General features: G+C 40.4%; 1 protein-coding gene across 3 annotated transcripts in view; it reads right to left on the reverse strand.

Moving 5' to 3' along the window:
* The window catches only part of cd276 (CD276 molecule), a 90,575-nt gene that overhangs the window by 60,991 nt on the left and 8,243 nt on the right, over positions 1-21,341 (reverse strand). For all 3 annotated transcript variants that reach the window (XR_533281.2, XM_008404749.2, XM_081605014.1), the window contains exons 3-4: positions 7,239-7,589; positions 3,053-3,349 (exon numbers count right to left, since the gene is read on the reverse strand). Coding sequence is in view for 2 of the 3 variants with exons in the window: in XM_008404749.2 (XP_008402971.1) it covers positions 3,053-3,349; positions 7,239-7,589 (648 nt within the window). In the remaining variant the exon portion in view is untranslated. The remainder of the gene's footprint in view (positions 1-3,052; positions 3,350-7,238; positions 7,590-21,341) is intronic.

Genomic DNA, 21,341 nt, shown 5'->3' on the forward strand with positions numbered 1-21,341 from the left:
CTCAACACACTGTTTTAAAAAACTCTTCCCTCGTATGAAAGACTAAAGATGTGTTATGATTTCATCCTTTCAGTCTTACGAGAACGTTGTAAGACAGGGTAACAAAGCAGTGGCTAAAGAATGAGTCATGTCAATAAGCAACAATACGCTTAAAGTTTCTGAAAAGATTAACTGATCAAAATTCATCCTAAGGTGTGTAAAACGTCTACCTATCTGTAAGAAATATCTTATGCTTGAAAAAAAAAGAGTCATCTGCCCAGTTCTAAAACATGTTTAGTTTGGGGATCAAACGCTTCTTTCACTCAGTGGCTTAATATCTTTTATTTTGTGAATGAGACTTTTGCTGAATTGTTTCTTGAAATTTTGTGTTACCACACTGAAATTAAGCTGCAAATAGACACAACAGCTAATAATGCACCAGTCAATCAGCTAGAGATTAGGCTCAGCAAATCTTCCTGCAATCAGCTCTGATTAGTGATCAGACACACTGCAATCAGTTTTTTCCCTATAAAAATGCATCAAACTAAGACTTTGCACCATTTTGTGGACAGATTTCTATGAACACAACAGTCGACAGCATGCACAATATTTTTATGCACTGGTTTGAAGCTCAGTAACTCTCAGATAATATGGACATATCTACTAACATGAATAGGGATAAAATTGAAATCCTTTTTTGGGATGGATTCAACAATACAGACTCTATTAAGGATCATGCAGCATATTCCTCTTGTATTCCTTGGATTAAAAAAAATCTGAACCAGTCAAAATTGGAATCAGTCTGTCAGATTGAAAGAATCGGTGCCTGTCAAATTACAACTACATAAAATATTAACACCTACTGCTTCTGAATCCAAAGAGTAAAGCCCAAAACTCTTAGGATATGATTTGTGATGTTTAATTTTTTTTTATGTCAAGAATAAATCAGTCACAGGAATAAGAGGTCCGTGACACTCAGGCTAAAGGTAATGACATTAATTTGCTATGAGCAGCAGCAGTAATATATTTGAATGAGTATCTGTGTTCTTTGATGCCACTCCAGCGTGTCCCTTGGCTGTCGTTCCAAAAAATAAATGAGCAACGTTCCTGCTGACCATTTTAGACTCTTTTATGCTTATGCCATGATTGTTTGTTGCATTTTAAGACCCTGAATCGTATCTCTGCTCACCACTGGTGTCTTCTACATCCATGCCAAGGAACCAAACCTGGACAGGCGAAATGTTTAGCTTGACATGCTTACAATCTCTGTGCTAATCATGCAATGAAAACCAGCACAAATGCAAAGTTACCTAAATCATTTATGTTATGGCAGGGACTTTAATGGGTTCATTTCAATTAATTAATTAGATAGATAAAAATTTAAATGCAATTACTCACATTTCTGTTCTGGCCAGAACCTTTGTATTTGTGTGTTTCTGGAAGACCTGTAAATCTGATGCACTGACGACATCCACAAACAACAACGATGGACAACAAATCTGCTTCTTTTGGTTTATTTTAGCTTTATAGAAAAAAGCAACCTGTTTGGATGCAGGAAAAGACTGTCGTGTGCAAGTTGTGCTAAAAGGAGTTGGCCTATCACTGAAGTGATTCTAGCCTGAAATACCATCTCAATGCCAAACATTATCCAGCAAGCACAGACCATACTTCATATTTCTTAAGAAGTATTTTTAAAATAAATTTCATGAATGATCAGTGGTATAATAGGAATGGGTATAATAGCACTTTGCATCTTTCTGATGGTTGAATAACCTAAATAACAGATTAGAAACAATAAATATCTGTCAATTTATGCAACAATTTACCTGGCCTTTCAATTGGAAATGTTGCTTAGTCAATATATAGTTTTTGAATAAAATGCAATTAACTGAGATTAATGAATTACACACCCTGCAATTCAGTTGATTAAAATTTTTAAATAGAGTCCAGTTACTAAGTTATTTACGTGGCTTACTCAATCATTTTACAAAAGAGCCATCTAAATGAATGAGAGGCACGGCAGAGGTACTAAACAATAGACTACAACCAAACCTACAGAAGAGCATCAATCTCATAAAATGGAGAAACCAAAGGTAGTCACAGCAACACACTACCAAGACAGCTTCTCCAGTTATATTTGTATTGTCATTGTGTGCTCAATACTCCCCCACCTCCCCATTGGTCCTTCTGACTGGTTATCTGTCCTGTTTTGAGGGCAAGCAAACTGTTAGAAAGGCCACCTTCACTCAGCCGTCCAGTCCTGCCAATCGGCCGTCCTGTTTCCAGACAGCACAGTCATTTCCCAGCCCAGTGGAGCAGCACTCCCTGACCTCTGCCTCGACCTCCGTCTCAACAGGCCGAGCACCAGCACCAGCTACAGTCCAGAGAGCCAGCTTGGGCCACCTCTTCTTATTTATGAGCCATTTCACACAGTGCTGCTCCCATTAGAGACCCAGCCCTAGCCCACCCTTACATGGCATTCTCGTCACATTTAACACAGAGAATACACCAGCAGGGCCAGGGAGACACGGCTGGGTGGTGCCTTGAGGTGAGGCTGAAAAGACCATTAAAATCATCACGGCGCTGCTGTCACAAGTAGAGTGTAAGTGATTTGAGAAAGGTAAACATGTGAAACCAGTCTACGGTTGACAAGGTACTTCCTGTAGAGAACATCTAGAGAACCAGTCACTTCCTTTTTGCATGAGTTCATTATACTGCCAAGTCTTTTGAAGTTTCTGATAAACAGCAACTTGACTACGCTTAGAGAAAATATCCCCCACTGATCTAACTTAACCATGCAAAAGAACTGACAGGTAAAGCTTTCTGGAGTGCGAGAAAAATGTTCTTTATTTCCCAGTGGTTTCATTGCAGCTTAAAAAAAACACTCCACAGTGTTAAAACTCCACGGCAGGAAAACTCGGCAGACAGACTGGTTCACAAAAGTATACAACATTTTAATGAGAAACTCTGGAAATGCTCCACTGGAAACAAGACTGGTCTGTAAATTCTGCAGTGATGAAATTCAAACACGCACACCAGCCAGCACAGAGTAACTGAGAAAACCCTTACCCACCTGTGACTGTGACAAAGATGGAGCGTTCTTCACTAAGCAGCGGGTTGATCAGTCTGCAGCTGAAGGAGCTGTTGGGCTCCAGCACGACGGTCAGCACACTGGTCATGGTGAACAGCCCTTGTTCATTAGCCACCACTGAAGTTGTGATGTTGTCCGTCAGGTTGCGTCCACTCCCGTCCTGCCATATGACATCGGCCTTGGGATACCCGCCATAGGCCACACAGGTCAGGGCCACCTCGTCCCCAGGCCGCAGGTTGAATTCAGGCTCCAATGTGACCTCAGGCTTGGTGTAAGGAGCTGCAGGAGGAGAGCACAAAGAATAGCTAACAGTTAGCGGCTAATGGTAAGTAGATCTGGTGACAGGTTTATCTGAGGTAAAAATATATCAGAACTCCAGAGGAGTGTCATGAGCATCGTTTCTTGCCATAAGCAGACACTGAATTTCTCATTAGTTAAGTGAACCTAGACAGTAGGTGACTGAACTTTGAAATAGACAGCTCTATTGGTACTGGTGACAACTACCTAAAGAGTTGTTGCTCTAGTGCTTAGAAATCAATTATTGATGCAATATGACCCAAGATTTTTTCATCAGCATCTTCATCTAAATTATTCTTAGTGTCAGTGCTGATTTCCTTTATAAATCATAAATCAAACAAACTAAATAAAAACGCTTAGCTAGACAAAAGTCCGTGACCATAGATCCTTGTAGTGATCTTGTGATGATGAATCCAAAGAACAATCCATAGTCCTAACGACAGATGACAGCTGCAATGAATATAATAGTTAGCTTAGCCTTTTCTGAATTAGGGAAAAACTTCACTAGCACTTGCTTAACGGTCCTCTCTTTGATATTAGCAAGGAACACCCAGCTTGTTTTCTTCCACCTTTAGATAAAAACATGTAAAATAGTTTCTCCTGTGTTGTATGACACGCTTTCATTTTAGTTGTACCATGTCCGTGTGGTCATCTTCTCTTTAGCAAATGTACTGGATGTGCTTCTTAATCGGCCACCTCCTCGTGTTTTTATGTGTCTGGGTGCCACACTTGCATGACATTTGTAAAATGATTATCAGCCATATTCACATCACAAAGTATCCAAAAACAGAATATTATGCATACAATTCTACTAGAGGTGTGGGCAAGACAACAATGTTGACCCTGCTGAGTGCTGCGCCCAACTCCTTTGGTTGTGGTTCAACTGTGAAAGTTCATGTTTGTGGGACAGAACTGCTTAGAGAAGGGTTTCTTTTTGCACATCTGTGATGTATCGGTTTTATGAAACAGTCCATTGAGACAAAAGGACAGCAGAAACGCCGACTCAGTGTTCTTCTTTTCAGGTTGTCTGCAGTGAGTTTCGCCCTCAAAATTGCCTGATATGATTCCAATTAAGTTCCTAATTATATTTAAGGAGCTTAGTGTATCAGAGAACATCAGATCCTACAGACAGAGACATTTTCTACATGTAGCAGTAATGCCATGCTGCTTTACTCCAAAGATGCTCCCTCTGGAGAACCGAGCCAACTCCCTGAGAGGGATTTGGCTCTCTAGAGGTGGTGACACATAGCAGAAGCAAAAAAAAAGAGGGCTGGCAGTCCCTGGGAGAACACTAAATGGATAGCTCATCTGGAATCAGAGACTGCACAGCCCATGGCACCAAAAAGGTAGAAGGAAGGAGGTGAAAGATCCTTTGTCAGACTTGGAGAGAGAAACACCTTTTTACAACCCCGAAAGGTAAAACCCAAGTAAAAAAGGAAGAAAGGAAGAGACAATCGTGGCACAGCAAAGCAAAGGCTGAAGGAGCTGAAGTTGAGATTAAATAAGTTTGTCTTTACTGCTTTTTAAAAAGTGGGGTTCTCAACACCGAGACAGAATGAGCACCGACTCCAGCTGTGCATTTGACTTACAGATTTCCATCAAGGCCCGCTTTCATTTTCTTTCAGCACAGCGTGAAGAAAGTTTGCAGTACTAAGCGCAAATGCGACCCAAAAATAGAACATCTAATAATGCGCACCATAAAATCAAACCAATTTGTCACTGCAGGACACACTGACAGATCAAAAAATGTTAGCTATCAACACCTCCCAATACGCATCCTTCCTGGGAGGATCTGAAGCAATCTCACAACAGATATAGAAATGTGAGAAGGAAGGAAAGGCACACAATATCATTATAAATAAATAAAAGGCTCTCAGCTGTGAAGAGGGGCAGTGTGGTCTCACAGCACGGAAGATGTTAGTGATGCTTGATTGACCGTGACAACAGCTAATAATCAAAGTCAGCACATATTGACCATGACAAGGACCACAATCAACGCGTATTGACAAAAAAACAATCTTCGGCAGCCCAGAGGAAGCTGTTTATTACCTGTTTACATCTTGTGGGAAGAAATTATCCTAAATCAACTGCGCCATAAGTGTGTATGTGTCTGAGAAGGCACAATAAGCAGTGATCTCTTAAAAATTTATTATTTTGTTTGTTTAGTTAACACGTCTCAGAAACTGCGCCTGCGTTTTATGGGCTGGAAACATCTCGAGGTGCTTCCGATATTTGATTAAAAAACTAAATTAATTTAATTTAATATATGTTTCTAATTTTAATTCATTAAAAATATGTTTTGTTTTTTTGTAAACACAATCGTCCTTATTGGTTTTTGCAAAGTTCATCACCTGAGTTATCCTTGCATCCAGAGATTTAATTAGTTATTTGGGTATTTTACACAGAGCTACAACACCAGTTCATATTGCAGGTTTTTGTGAACGCCTACCACTTGCACTGGAGATCAAAATTAACAATTAACAGAATTTCCTAAATGTCAAGATCACTTTGTAGTCATATTCCAAAGTATCCAAAGATGAGAAACGAGCAAAACGTATTTGTTTGTTAAGTTGCACATACTCTGAGGCACCAGGTAAAAACAAAAAAAATTTAAAAATCAACAAAAGAAAACTGATTAAAATAAAGAACAGTAGTGCATCTGACTTCCCTGGCATTTATATAAAATTAATAATAAATCATGCATTGCATTGTTGGAGGGGAGTTTGGCAAACAGAAAGCATGTTGGCATTCATGGTTGAAAATTACGGCTGAAAAGAGAAGTGGTCCAAAGTTTACTTTGGCTCTGACAGTAATGGTTTTTGGGTAGCAAAGGTAATATTCTGTTTGTGAAAAAGACTGAGCACAAAGTCTAAAGAAACAAGTGAAAGGTGGAGACGGAAGGGCTATTGTTTCAAGAATGTTTTGTGCAAAAGGAATTGGGTCTCTTATCTACATGGCAGAGAAAAACAGTTTGTCACACAGCGAAACAGACAAAGCAGTCCCTTGGAAATGAAAACACTTAAATAATAAGATGGCCAACCAAGACTAGAGATGTGCTGAGCTTATTCAAAGCAAGGACCTGTACACTTTCGACTAATTGTTGACTGTTGTATCCATCAGGAACTTTAGTTGTAATTGTTCTCCATGCCACAGTCATTGCTGCAAAATGAAGATGCTGTTTAGAAACAAAGACTTTGTGAGGCTCTAGTAGCCTTTCTTCCCAGTAATCAGACAGAAATTGGCCAGTGAGAGAGAGGGGGAGAAGACATGAGGCAAAAACCCCAGGTTGGTGAACCAAACCCAGATGGCCTATTTAAATAGATTGAAAACAGCTGTAAAACATATCACAATACAAGCGATTCATATCAGTCGATGTCAATAAATGTTGATTCATTTTTTTTTATTTAAACATCTGAAATATTGGTGGCCTGACATTTTCTGTTTTAACCAGTTTTCACTCCATGCCGTTCTTTCTTATTTTTAAGCAGTTTTGAAGCACAGTGGCAAAACTTTAAACTGCTGTTGCTCAAGTTACTCGATGGGTTGCGAGCCACCAACCTTGCATAGAGAGGTTGAGTCTTTCTTCTGCCTACGTTCCCCAGAATGCTGTGCGGTTTTGCATCGGAGTTCAGTGAAATTATTGAATATTCTATCAGATATATTAGCTATTTACATTGAACACATATTTATAGCGATATATGTTGTAATTTATTTATTTTCCAGCCCTATCACTTTTATATTCTTTCTCTTATATTGTCAAGTGCTCAAGAACTGTTCTTACTTTTGATCACCAGTATATTTGTGATCCCACTGCTCCCAAAAATGCAGCCCCCCTAACCCTATCTGTCACAGATCTCATAACTCAACTCACCTGCGACCTGAAGCAGCAAGGCAGCGCTGTCGTACTCTTGCACTCTGACAAAGCAGGTATAGCTGCCCTCGTCAGCAACCGCCACCCTTCGTAGTAGGAGGGAAGCGTTGCCCATGGTCAGCTGGGAAGGGAAGAGGCTGGTTCGGTTGGCGTAGCTCTCTGCCTGCTCCGTCAGCTGGTCCTGCCCCATGAAGAACCCATGGACGCTGCGCTTGGTGTCAGTCAGCTGCCAGAACACAGTTACGTCGGACAGGTTGAAGGGACTCGTGTGGCTGAAGGAGCAGTTGAGGGCGACGTCTTTTCCATGCAGCACCACCACTGGGAGGTCTGGGACTTGCAGTTCCAGCTTAGCTGCAAGAGAAGATGAGAGGCATACATGAGATTTAATCAATAAAATCAATCACACAGACAATCATTTCATGTACAAAATCATCAACGCATTTTCATTTTCAAGTTCTTTACATTAAAATGTCTTTACCATCACTTAATACCTAATATCATTTTGACACTTAAAGCTGAAGTATGTAACTTTTATAAAACATATCTTCTTACATTTTCGTTGAAACTGTCACTATGTCGTGATAGTATGATGTGAAACAGATAACCTGTGAAAAGAAATTGATCTCCTCTGCTTTCTCCTGGTGCCAACTGGAAACAACCAATCAGAGCCAGAAGGAGAATCTTGGTGTTGACAATCATGCTTGTGTACACATTACTCATACCCCTCGTCGCCTTTGCTCCTTACAGCATCTTCCTGGGACAGTAAGTTGTTTCTAAGACCTCAGAAGGGAGGTGGAAGAGCTCAATCAGACAGATTATCTGTCTCATATTATACCGTCACGACATAGTGACAGCTTTAACAAATATACAAAAAAAGTATAAAAGTAATATACTGCAGCTTTTAGAATTCAAAAATATAAAATAAATAACATTAGCAAATACTACGTGGCCCAGGCAGAGGGTAAACATACAGTATTCACTGGATCACAGCTTTAATTTGATGTGCACTGTTCAGATGTGACTGACTGACACCTACACGTATCTGGAAGCCTTTGAACACAAAGTCATTGCAGCATTTGGAGATGTACGCTGTGGTTCTTTCAGAAATGCGCTGTCTGGTTGCACGGCAGAGTAGCATGAAGAGGGTAAGCTGAAATGAGCGTGAGAGGGAAGGAGCGAGGGGATCTGAAGGTAAGCATCAGGACTTTTCTCGCGTTCCTGAAAGCTTTGCCTCCTGGTGATGGCTCAGTGCTGTAAAACTCAGCAACGGAGGCAACATCTGTTTGGCTTTAGTTTAATCTTTAGTTAAATCTAGCACAAAAAAAAATCTGGGAAAGTGGTGATGGTGCAGGGAGATAAGTGAAGCAAAAGCATTAAATGTGTGATCTTTGTGCTTCCTGACTTGATTTTTTGTTTTTCACTTCTTGCATCCGCACACGTGCGGCAGCGCCCTTGTGTGTACCGTTTGTCTAGACTGGGCCAAGAGCAAAGTCCACACTGCATAATCATTCTGAATTAGTAGCCATCTCAGGCAGACTAGAGTACATTCATGGTATTCTCAAGAGTCAGCATTCTCCATTGATCCCTGTCTGCTGCTATACAACTTGGAGACACTCATCAGCATCACAGGGGAGAAAAATTCCACTCGGGGGGGCCCCCTCGGAGCAACGCGCTCTACTTCCTGCTCAGCCTCTCTAATTGTTGTAATCACGGTGGCATTTTAGCCTCCTCACCCCATTTTGAGCTCCGTCTATCACGGCGCCCATGTCGGTGGTGGACCACGTCGCCGTGAAGGAGATTCAGCTGCAGGAGAGGTGTGAGAATTACTTCCCCCCATTAACAACAAACAGCTCTTTCATCTGAAAGGGTTTCATATAAAGAGGTATTGCCAAGTCAAGGCAAACCCCTATATTTAATCACATTCTGCCATTCCCTACTAGGAGGCAACTCTCTCTCTCTCTCTCTTTCTCTGAATCACACCCCCACTGACACCAACCCGTTCGTCTGCGAGAACAGTGCCACCTCATGTCTCACCTCACAAGTGCAGAGAGGAGAATGGAAAAAACGCACAGATGTCGGTACAATGAAGTGTGTGAAGCTCGCAGCATGGGTGCTACGATTTCACGGGAAGCCTCTCAGTCTGAGAAAAGGATTTCTTTCCATCGAAACATAAAATCAAAAGGTTTAAATAAGAAAACAAATAAAAAGGTAAATCTCTCTCTGAAGGGGCTAAAATGACTTGATTTTTAGCTTAAATCACAGTGTGTATACCAACAAAGCGCCAACTTAAAAAAAACTGTTCTCTTGACTTAAAAATTAGAAGAGACATAAGGCTTCCCCCCCACTTCTAAACTGCAATTACAAAAGCTCCTCTGCTGCTGTGGGGGTTATCTCCCCATATTGTGCTCACACTCACTCAGCAGGGTTGCACAATACCAAAAAGTTATCGCAGCAAAGCAAAGCAAAGCAGACGCAGCAGCATTGTTTCGGCATCGCCTGGGTACGCCGAGTTGGTATTTCCAATGCGTTTTCAGGGTGGCCCAGCGTTTGCTGTGCAAGTGTTTTTTGTTTTTTGTTTTTTTTTACAGGAGCAGAGGGGTCAGTGACAGCCCTCTTCGAGGCATGCATGTTGAAAGGAGGAGGGGAGAGAGCAATTAAATCACTCCCCGAGCAGCCTGGGATGACTCACACCACTGACTTCATACACAAAAGGAGGGGTGGGAGAGGGAAATAGAAAAGAGAAGATTGGCGCTGAGCTCATACTTAAAGATAATATCTGGAAACAAGCCAGCAAAGAGTGTGATGGAAGCTCACAGTCTAATCCCTCAACCAGGACCAAAGCCATGTCAGAGAGAGGGAGCGATAGAAACTCGTCTTTTTTGGCAAACATCTTGCATTCTCCTCCGTGTTTTCCTCCCCGCTCCTCGAACCGGTGACTCTGTCTTGACTACCTGGGCCTGAGAGGATGATGCACCTTTACATACGGATCTTTAGCAGATAACCAGGCATGCACTGGCAAAGCAGCAAATTCAACCCATTTTTCTTAACCAAAAACTGGAATAAAAAAGATAATCCAGTTAGACTATGCATGTATGCTGATGACACAGTTTTATATGTGGCTTTTAAAGCCATCTGTCTGTGTAATTGGAGTCTTTTGCTGCATGAAAAGTCATATCTCATGTTAAAGGTTAATGCTGTATCAACTTGTTTTCCTGATCTTTGTCCATCAGTAATGATTTAAGCCGAAAAACAAAAAAAGGCAAATTATGGAAAACAAGTCTTCTGGTCCTAGGTAATTGATTATTAACTTTGAAAGTTTCATTGAATTTGCTTTATTTTTCTATACTGGTATAGTACAGCTCTTTAACTCAGTTTTGTATGTACATTTTGACCTTTATGTAATATCTTCATGTGCCCAAACTCAAGCGTGGCTTTGTATCCGTTTATTCAGTACCTTTATAAAACAGAATTAAAATATGGTGGGAGGTGAAATGCAATCACACCTTGTTTTAGTCAAGTGGAAAGCCAAAATAAGATGGAAAACATTATTTCTGTGAGAAAATGAGTGAAAGTGGTGGAAACTCTCCTGCAAAATCACTTGGACCGATGTGAGAAGACAGATGGAAGACAGAATTATTCAAATTTGATAACAAAATTAAGATAATTTACAACAATAATTGGAGAGAATGGATGTTTTACTGTCTACTATTATCACTAGTTTTGTTTTTGCTCTATTGAAAAATCAAATCTGATTTTTTTTAAGAAATGTACTTAAGTCTGTCTCTTTATAATGGAAAGGTATATTTACTTTACTGCTATTCCATCCTAATTTAAATAACTCACCTCACCTATAAAGAAATGGTTGTCCTTAAAAAAGGTAAGAGGCCCTAAAAAGTATTTCTCTAACACAGTCCGGGACATTTTATGGAGCGCAGGCCTCATTTATTCTACGTTAGGTGTTGACTTTAATAATGCTGTTCATTCAAATGGGATAAAATATGCAAATGCAGATTATTTTTATGGCAATATTTAAGAGAGTATTTTCTATCTAAGGTACACAGAAAATTCTGTGTTACTAGAATAAGATAAAAAATATATATTTTTTACAGATGCATAATCAAATAAAAACATAATATTGTGTTTAGCCAATTGACTTCAACAACAGCTTTAGTTGTACACATGGTGAAAATAACGTCGCTTCACGTTTTACATAAAAATAAAAATGGCAACAACTATAAACTATAGTGTCTTTTCCTCAAAATCCTATCACTAAATTAAAATGGCAGGTCAACATTAAAGCCGTCTTAAAGCGAACATAAGGGAGCAGCAGACTGCGTTGCATGGAGGGCAAGAGACTGGACAGCACAGACGCACAAGCAGAGATCATAGACGTCATGGAAAATGCGCTCATCAGAGGTGAAACACCACGATCCAAAGCAAATCACAGTGTGCTGTTTTTGATCTGCCAATGTTTACAACAAGCACGTCGTGTACAGACGCTGAGCGATCAGCTCTGCTCTGGTAACCTAGGAAAAGAAAACAAAAAAAAAACATGTTCTCTCCAAGGATACAAGCAAGAGCCGGAGAGATTAAAGATTACAACAGAGGTGGTCTTTAGAGGGGGGCTTGTGGGGAGGCCCGTGGAGTCTTCTCAGGGGTGCAGGTGAGGATCCTACGTCTCCTTCCCTCACCCCAATAAAGAGATGCTCAGAAGCCATAGAGGGCAGGCTGAGAGACGTCAGGCGGTGGGGATTTACACGCTGCACTTTGTGTTTATGGGCCTCAACTCTGTCTGAGTGCCTGCGAGACGGAGACGAGCACTTTCACAGCCGACATGAAATAAACTCATTACAGCCTTTGCGAGTGTTGGCAATGGGCCCCGCTCGCCAGCCAGACACGGGCCCAGCTAGAATAAGGCTGCAAGTGATCTTCACACTGAGCTCCACTCGTACTTTCATGGCTACCCACCACCTTGTCAATATCAGCTGCTCTTGCCATCCTGACAGCCTTAGATATGCGAGACTTGGCTGCTGCCGGATTTGCCTCTACATGGGACTTTTCCATTCCGCTCTCTTTCCATGAGATGAGTGTGAAGGCTGACTGTAAGATTGAGAGACAGCGGGGTTTCAAGCAAGACAGCACTTATGTGCATCTGAGCTATTAAAGAAAGACTGCGTGCAAGGTAATGGACAAGGCTATTTGCTCAGTAAATGACCTCGCATTAACCTTGGAAATGCAGACATGCAAGCACACATGCGTGCTCCCTCGTGCATTTATGTTTACAGTACAGGTACGCACATCAGATTACTGGAAGCAGGATTGTAAGTGGTTCGACGTTTCAATTGTAATTTTATTAGAGATTTTGAACTCTGTTGACAATCAGTCCAACCCTGTTGTTCTGTGGTTTATGATGAGCAAGTAGTTTCTGAAGTCAAGGCCTTTAAATTTACTTGGAGTTACTACAGTGCCCATTTAACATTTTTACATTTTGGCACATTACAAAGATTTTTTTTTTGTACAGTCTAAAAATTATGGCAGGTGTGGATGTTCAGCTCCCTCAAATCAATACTTTTAAGAGCCACCTTGCTGGGACTGCAGCAGCCTGTCTTTTGCGTCATTTTTCCAAACTTTTTGCAGATCTGGAAACTGAAATTTTGCCAGCTCTTTGCAAAATAGCTCAATCTCAATCAAATTAGATGAAGAGCATGTTTTTGGATTTAGTCTTTGATTCTCAAAAGCATTTGGGTCTGAACTTTGATTGGACCATTTGAAACACAAATGTGTCTTGGTCAAAACCATCCCATTGTAGCTGTATGCTTAGGATCCTTTTGGAAGGTGAAATGTATCCCTCACCTTTCTAATTCGTAGAAATTCATCCTCATAGTGCAGTTTGTTTGTAAACAAAATGTTCATCTTTAAATGCGGTAAAATATGGTTGAACAAAATATTGACTTGGAGAGGGCGGCTGAAAGTACAAACTACATAGAAATCTGTGGTTCTAATGCGTACAGTAAAATACTTGCATACCATACACACACAGAAGGATTCTCAAAGGATTACAGATGTTTGAATTACCTAAACAGCTTTCGCCACTGCATGAACCAAGACACATTTCAAAAGCCTCTCAGCAAGCACAGTTCACATTTAATAACATGCAGTGTAAAGGTGCAATTAGTAAGTTTAATAATGGCTACATCCTCTTTTAGTAAGCTAGTTTAAGGACACCGCTGTAGCTGCATAACATACTGGGACATAGGAAACAAAACCAGTAATATTTAATAAGAAGCCAGAAAATATAATTTATTTGCAGGAAAGTAATTAAAAGTACATCCCACCAGAGCCAAAGTGTGAATGTCTTAAAAGGTGCTTTTAATTAGCTTTAAACAGATCCAATCACTTCCACTAAATACGACACAAAACAAGCCAGTGTGACAAATGTGATTACAATGTAAAGAAATTTGTTTTTTAAATTCTGTTTTATGCTACTTTCCTATTTTTCAGTTTAATAATTTTGATCTCCATTTACAGAAGTGTCTCCGCACTGGAGTCATAAAACCACGTTCCTTCAATGTACTGCAGAAAAAAAATATTTTTAGTCAGATTTTTTTTTAAGTGTGAACGAAACCTCTCCTTGATGTCTGCTCCTTGATGATGGGTTGGTACAAAATGTCTTGAAGTAGATGCCAACGTTTCATACCCAACCAAAACTGCAAAGGCACATAATAGCAAAGAGGCAAAATGATTGGCTGTGGTAAGGATTCTAGTTCTGCAATTTATACTCCGATTTTATTCCGACATGTTGCCATTTTGTCTCTTAAAACGGTTTGTATTACACGACATATTGTTCCATCATATCTCCCATGTTTTAAACATCTAACTTAACATTGTGTGCACTTTGGTCTTTGGTGAGTGAATAAATACTGACGAAAAGTCTGGGTTTCCCTCAGTGTTTTATAAGCCTGGCGGGTCACCAGGCTTAACTTGCATCCCCACCAGGCTAAGAGATTTTAGGGAAGTTTTCATGTTTGCCTTTTTTAAGACTGTATAGTTGGGTGTTTAGGTATTGTTAATAATGTATCCCAATAACACATAACTATCTAGTGACATTTTCAAATTTTCTGTCAACTTTAAACATTTTTTAACTCAATGACACGGTGGGCCACTGGATGAATACCACCATGCTTGGGAAGTTTTCTGGGGGAAAACCCACAAATTAAATTAAAACAAAGCTGCATTATTAACATATTTGGCTCATTTAAAAAAATATAATAATTTTATCTTTTAAATTTTTGCAATTTAAAAGTTTGTATTTTTATTATAAACAGTGGAGTAAATGAGCAAAATGTATATATATATATATATATATATATATATATATATATATATATATATATATATAAAATGTACAAATTTAGGCTTAAATAAGGTTATTCTATTTAAAAAAAAAAAAAACTGCGCATACCAAAAAAAGTAATAAGTCCTTTCTGGACACCATGTCTCCGCTTTACCACTGTCATAATGAATAAAGAAGAAAAAAATACATCTTTAGGTATTTATATTTATAAAGCAGAAATTGCACTGGTATAAAGAAAATGCAAACAAAATTCCACTTTGGACACAGTGGCACACACTCACACAGACACCCAATTTCATGCAGAAACAGACACCCAAAGGCCAGGGAGCACATTGATATTCCACACTTGTATTACTGCTGACAGCTCCACAGCATCACACTGTCTGAGGAATTGGACACGAGGTATCCTGACACTACAATGGAGATGCTGTTACAAAGCTGCTCTGGAGCAGGGAGCTTCCATAATCACAACGAGCAACAGCCCCATACACACACACACACACACGCACACACAGAGGTACACAGGTGCTGGGGCCCTTGCACTGTCCTTGACACACCAAAACAAACACAGCACAGGAAAGCTCGCCTTGCTGTTTAAGTTAGCAATGCGTATAAGCATATAATTACTTTGACGGCTCTTTGATTTATTCAGCAGGTATGTTCAATATATGTAAGCATTGCAAGCATTCATCTTTTAGTTGGCAATTCAATACGAAGATCTGCCAGCGTCAGACGCAACCCCACTTCAGCCTCAATATCAGTTCAATAACATTGAACCAGAAAAAGGACGTTACCTTCAAGTCTTTCTTCATAAATAAAATAATTGGAGCCGTTTAATTGCCGAGTGGCTCCATTTGGACAGTTACTGGAGCCATTTGTGTGTTACAGCGAGTACACATATATATATGTGCATTCTCCATCAGAGCAAGCAACAGAGATGGAAACATAAGCATTTTATACATGAAGGAAATCAAACATTAGCATTGGAGGGCAGATTAGAGAGGCAATATTGACAAAGCAGAGCAAACGGATATGTAAGGCGAAACACTGAGACTGCAATGAACATATGTTTGAGTTAAACCAAAAGAAGAGCAAGGGCAAAACGAAAAATGCTTTTACGACACTGCCCCCATCTGTCGAGCAGCGGGACTGCAAGGAAGCGCCCTGTCATTCTGGGCATTTTGCACCAGCTACACTTCAAAGGAGTGTGCTCAAAAGAACTGTGAGTCCTTTCATACTGATAATTCTTATGATATATCCAATGGCTGGATAGGTCTAAAGGGAAAGCTGGTTTTTGATTTTATGTTGTCCAAAGCGGACGTCCAGATAATGCCAACACTAGAAAGGGAGAGAGAGAGAAGCAGCATCTGGAGATCATTAAGAATGTGTGTGCTTAGCTAGTATGATGTGGATAAAAATTAGACACTGAATATTTTCTACGTCCTAGGCAGAAATGCCTCCTCAATGATGAGGCAAAGTAGGGGTGGGATAATTGAGCCCTCTGCAGTGTGAAAAGTAAAACTCAACATTAAGAACAGAAGATAATCTCCTTCATTTTTGCTCCCAAAAAAACCCATTGTGAAGTGCGAGTTTCCCCACTCAAAGGGAAATACAGGTGATGGCTCATAAAAAGAACTTGCCACTTCTCCATTTTCAAGTTTTTTTCTGTACTATTTTCTTTAGTTCTCGCTCCCGTCTTCCATTCTTTATGGATACACGCCATCTCATATCCCGTCAATAAGCTGTTAATGGACTCTAGCATTCAGGTACAAGTGTCTGCAGAAGAAAAGTAGGCAGAAAAAGGCAAGCCTCTGGCATACAAGCCTGAGGGACGGAGAGCCTTTGATGAGCAGCCGGCTGAGGACAGAAAAGAAGGGTGACGAACACTGGAGCACCCAAATATAGCAGCAGAGTCATGGAGTCAGTCAGAGCTGGGGGCGGCTAATTTCTAACAATGACAAGCCATACATAATTTAAATTAACTGTGGTGTGTGCAAAAGTTTGCTTTAGCAAACTAAAATATGCCTAGGTCTTGATTTTCTTCAAACCCGGAATCGCATTTGAATTTGCCATTTGATTGCTTGAGTTTGTGAAGGATGGACCAGAATAATTCTCAAATGAACATGCCTGAGTCGAAATCAACGCAAGATTTGGCTAATAAAAAGAGGGAAAGAGCTCCCTCAAGGGTTTGTAAAGTAATAATGATGTGAAAGTTCTTTAATCATATTTTATGAACTAAAATATGACAATGAACAGAAGGTAATTAATTAGAAAGTGTAAATGACTTTGGCATCTCCTAGTCTTTCCAAAGTGCGAGTATGTGTTAACAATATGCAAAGAAAAAAACGACGCTAGGATCATAATAGCTAAACTTACAATATTTGACAACAAATTCACGGGTCTATATTGGAAAAATCTGCACAATCTATAATATCATTTTGTATGCATTCTCAGTTGCAACTCCCTTCTTCATTTTGAGACACAGTAAGCTTGCCAGAAAGCAATAAGAAAGACTGGACAGATTGGAAATGCATTGGCTTATGTTAATATAGAATTGTCTCAGACTTCCATGGTGTGTTTCATAAACTATATAGGCTGTAGGGTCATCAGGTCAGTGCCTGCTATGCAGATTAAGGTATACCAAGGTTTAAACAGGTTAGCAATACAAAACTGCTAAAAATGTGCATCATACTGTTCCTCTACTTTAAAGACTTTTTCTTGAGATTAAAAGAGGAAGTTCTGTGAAAAGCTTTTTGCTGGCTATTTTGAGTGTAGCTGCCGCTTCCTCTTCCTGACCATGTGTTCTGCTAGTCAGCTGCCTTAAAGTTACATCTTTCTGTCACTTATGAGAAATGCAGCTTAGGCTATTTGGAAATATTATCAATTGTAACAAGCGATTGATAATATTTCAATCGCTGTTGAAATATTAAGCTGTACAAACTAGAGGAACACCGCCCTTCCCACTTAACAGGCTACAACTCAGCTTACCACCATCAGTGTGTGAATGTGCGTATGAATGAGTGGACGACTTCTTGGACATGATGAAGTGCTATACCAAGGAATCTACCTGTGGATGCAGCTGGTACGCTCCAGCAGCGAGAGGGAAGCTGTGATACTTTCCAAGCACAGATCAGCATCCATTCAACACCTTTTATCACAGCCCACTACACACAAAGAGATCAACATATGGCTGTAGGCCCCCTCTCCCCAGCCAGAGCAACAATCACAGTATATAATCCGTATCAATATTTTAACGATCCCACAAGGCAGCCTTTTTAGAACTTGTTGAAATAATCATGAGATGCTTGTTGGGTAATGCACTTTGCTTCAATGAGTAAGTGGTGTGAAAAAAAAAAAGCTGAAAACCAACGAGACAGAGGCAAGCCAACAGAGACAGCTCATTATGTATGCACTACAGCGAAACCAATCTTTGTTGAGCCTGTCCTCGATTGTTTTTAAAGGATACTTTACTGGACGCAATCAAATTAGCAAGAACATCACTGATACGGGGTAATAACCCTAAATTGAATTTCTGCACAGGCTAAAGTGTCCCCCCTTTGCAGAATCAATTGCTGTGAAAAGAAAAGGAGGGCAGGGAGAGGGTATTCATAGTTAGCAGACCTTTAAAAAGTACACCAGAGATGAAGGCATGAGAGGGCTATTTTCACGCTCCGGGGCCTGCCCGTCTGCCTGCCCACTACAACACCAGATGCAGTCTCTCCAATTATGTTAGCTGGTTTGAATTACATTTGAACTCCCCTCGTTTTCCTGGGTGAGGCTTCCGCTACTACATTTGCATGAATTCGACTTTTTTTGGTACCACGAGTCGCAACACAGCGTGCTCTGGCAGCCTTGCGTCTGTGCTAAGTGAACACACACTATGACAACAACAAGCAATTAGCCAGACAGCCTCTTGTTAGCCGTGCCACTGGCTGACACCGCCGTGTGTTATGCTGACGTGAGCCAAGGATATCACTTTATTCAGCTAACTGTTGTGGCTCACTCGTTACTGTAACACAATGACATTTTGTCCATTTTGCTGACACTCAGAACAACAAATAGGGAGATGTTTGATGAAAACACTCATAGGCTTTTAAAAGTTAAGAAGGGTCAGAGGTAAATGCAACACTGACTGAGCCCTTTTTTTGGCATTAGTTTAAACAAAAACCAACCGGTATGCCTGTGTGCAGTACTAGGTAAGTACCAGACAGAGTTTTGCTGAGGGAGATTTAATAGACTGATTTCTAAAGCAAGATAAGGCTGAGGCTTACTGTATACCTGCTCATGTGTTGCTATGTGTTTTTCTGCCCCCAAGTATTGTTCTTGCAATGCGACTGTTGGCAAAGCCCGCGAAGTGAAATTGTATCTAGTGATATGAGGACACGCTGAAGTTATTGGGCTATGATGATACAGTGGAATACAGAGAAGGTCACAGCCAGTTATTCCTTGATGGGATCTCCGTAACCAAGAGACGGTCACCCACATAAAAATATGAACACAGTTTTCTGACTTGCAGGGAAAAAATAAGTAATCAATTTGACCTTTATTAGTCATCCCTCTGGATAATGACTGTGGGGCTTGACTGAAAACAGAAAACCAAATAAATGCACATTCACATTGCAATTCAATACCTACCCAATCATTAACTGTTTTTAGACTCTCTTTTGGTGCCAAAGCACACCTTAATTGTTTACATACGGACTCCACAAGACCTCTGAAGGTGTGCTGTGGAACCTGGCACCAAGATACTTGCAGCAGATGCCGTTAAGTCCTATAAGTTGCAAGGTGAGATCTCGATGGATGAAAATTCCTTGTCCAGCACGGCCCACAGATGCTTGATTGGATAGAGGTCTGGGTCAAGTCACTTTGCTAGATCATAAGTGGATGTTAATTTGATATCCACATGAATAGAAGGATTCAAAAACTTGCAGTAGAACATTGTTCAAACCATCACACTATCACTGCATCAGTGACGGTGTGATGGCTCACCCTGGTGTTCATGAGGGTAGGGTTAGGGTTAGTCTACCACACTTACCCGGACACTGTGCGATGTAAAATGAAATGTGATTTATCAGACCAGGTCAAGCCTTTATACCCTGGTCTAGTTCTGATGATCATGTGCCAGTTGTTGGTGCTTTGGGTTGTGGACATTGGTCGCTGACAGGTCTGCAGCTATACAGCCCCACACGCAACAAAATGCAATTTGTATTTTCTCATAAAATCAACCTCAAGATCATCAGCAATTTGATCTTCATTTTCTTAAGATCTGGCCACACCAGGGAAGCGTTTCTTCCTATGCACATCACCCAAGGCTACTCATGAACTTGTAATCAGTTTGCCAGTGATCCTTTCTTAGATCCCTTTTGATAGATAGTACCACTGTAGACAGAGGACACCCTTCACAAGCTACAGATTTGTAGATGTTTTGACATCTAGCCATTACAATCCGCCTTTGTCAAACTGTCTCAAATCCTTTTGTTTGCTTTTAACTATTATCTTTGAAGACAAATTGTTCTCTAGCTGCCCAATACACCCCACCCACTAACAGGTGCCACAATGTAGAGATAATCAGTGTTATCCACCATTTATTCACCCTTTCAGTGATTGTAATATTATTTTATATACCACATCCAATACATGAAGATCTGAATTCGTCTGTGTTATTTGACAATGTGTGGTGGGATATCGTTTCAGCTTCTAATAAGCCAAACAAGGTTCACACTGCATGTACCTTTTGTCTCATTGTACTCTGTTACAGGGGAAGTCTATAGTATCAAACCTGACTTCAACTAATTCACTTAGTGCTCCAGTTAGCAGAGAGAAAGTGAATCATTGTGTGAGCTACAATAGCCCATTACCTGTGAGTTAAAGAGCTCCATCAGTCCACGACACCTCCTCCGCATCTTCCCCCCCCAGTGAGGAGAACGAGTTAGGCACTGAATGCCAGACAGCAAGTAATGAGCAGGCCGCAAGCCCATTTGTGCTGGGAGAGAATAGGTCCCTAATGAACCACTGAAGACACTTAGGTCCACTGAGTCAGGACTGAAATGTGCAGCTGATGGCCAATAGGAACTTGTGCCAATTCCACCAGAAAAAAAAGGGGGAAAAAATGACCTGAATTTGGAAGATAAAACTTTCTTTGTAGATCTTGTATGTTCACCAAAGACTGATGATGTGTCAGCCACAGACCAGCTGTGAAAAAACTTTACGGTTGCAAAAATATGCCTTCTTCGTCCCCGTGATGACATACTCAGTCTCTTTTTATTCACAGTGTCAGGCAATGCTATCAAACCAATCCAGGCCATTTGTTTCTTGTTTTTTATGACAACACAAGCTCTTCTCCTGGAGTAAAATCTTTGGGTGCGTGAGGAATGAGTACTCAGTTGCAACATAAGTCTCAGCCATGCCACTATTTTGTATTTTGAAATACGAGAAGATAACTTCTTCACTGCACTTTCTTAGTCGTAGCAGAAAAACTGCACTCCAGTATTTCTCATCGAGGGCGTCAAACTCTCCCTACTGCACCTCACGGAAAAGGTCAAAGCGTCTTTGTTTTACAAAATCATAAAAAGTCATAAAAAGAAAACATCTCAATGTCAAAGATTTAAAACACTGTAAAAACTAAACTCAAATGGCTTCCCATGAAAACTAGGCCACTGCTTATGCAGACTTGTCTGTTTAGACGGACAGAGTTTAAACAGGGAGGTTTACGACACCCAGACTACAGGCATGATATGCTGGGGAGTGCC

Source organism: Poecilia reticulata, chromosome 3, assembly GCF_904066995.2.
Source record: "Poecilia reticulata chromosome 3, P_reticulata-male-v2, whole genome shotgun sequence".
NCBI classification, from domain to species: domain Eukaryota; kingdom Metazoa; phylum Chordata; class Actinopteri; order Cyprinodontiformes; family Poeciliidae; genus Poecilia; species Poecilia reticulata.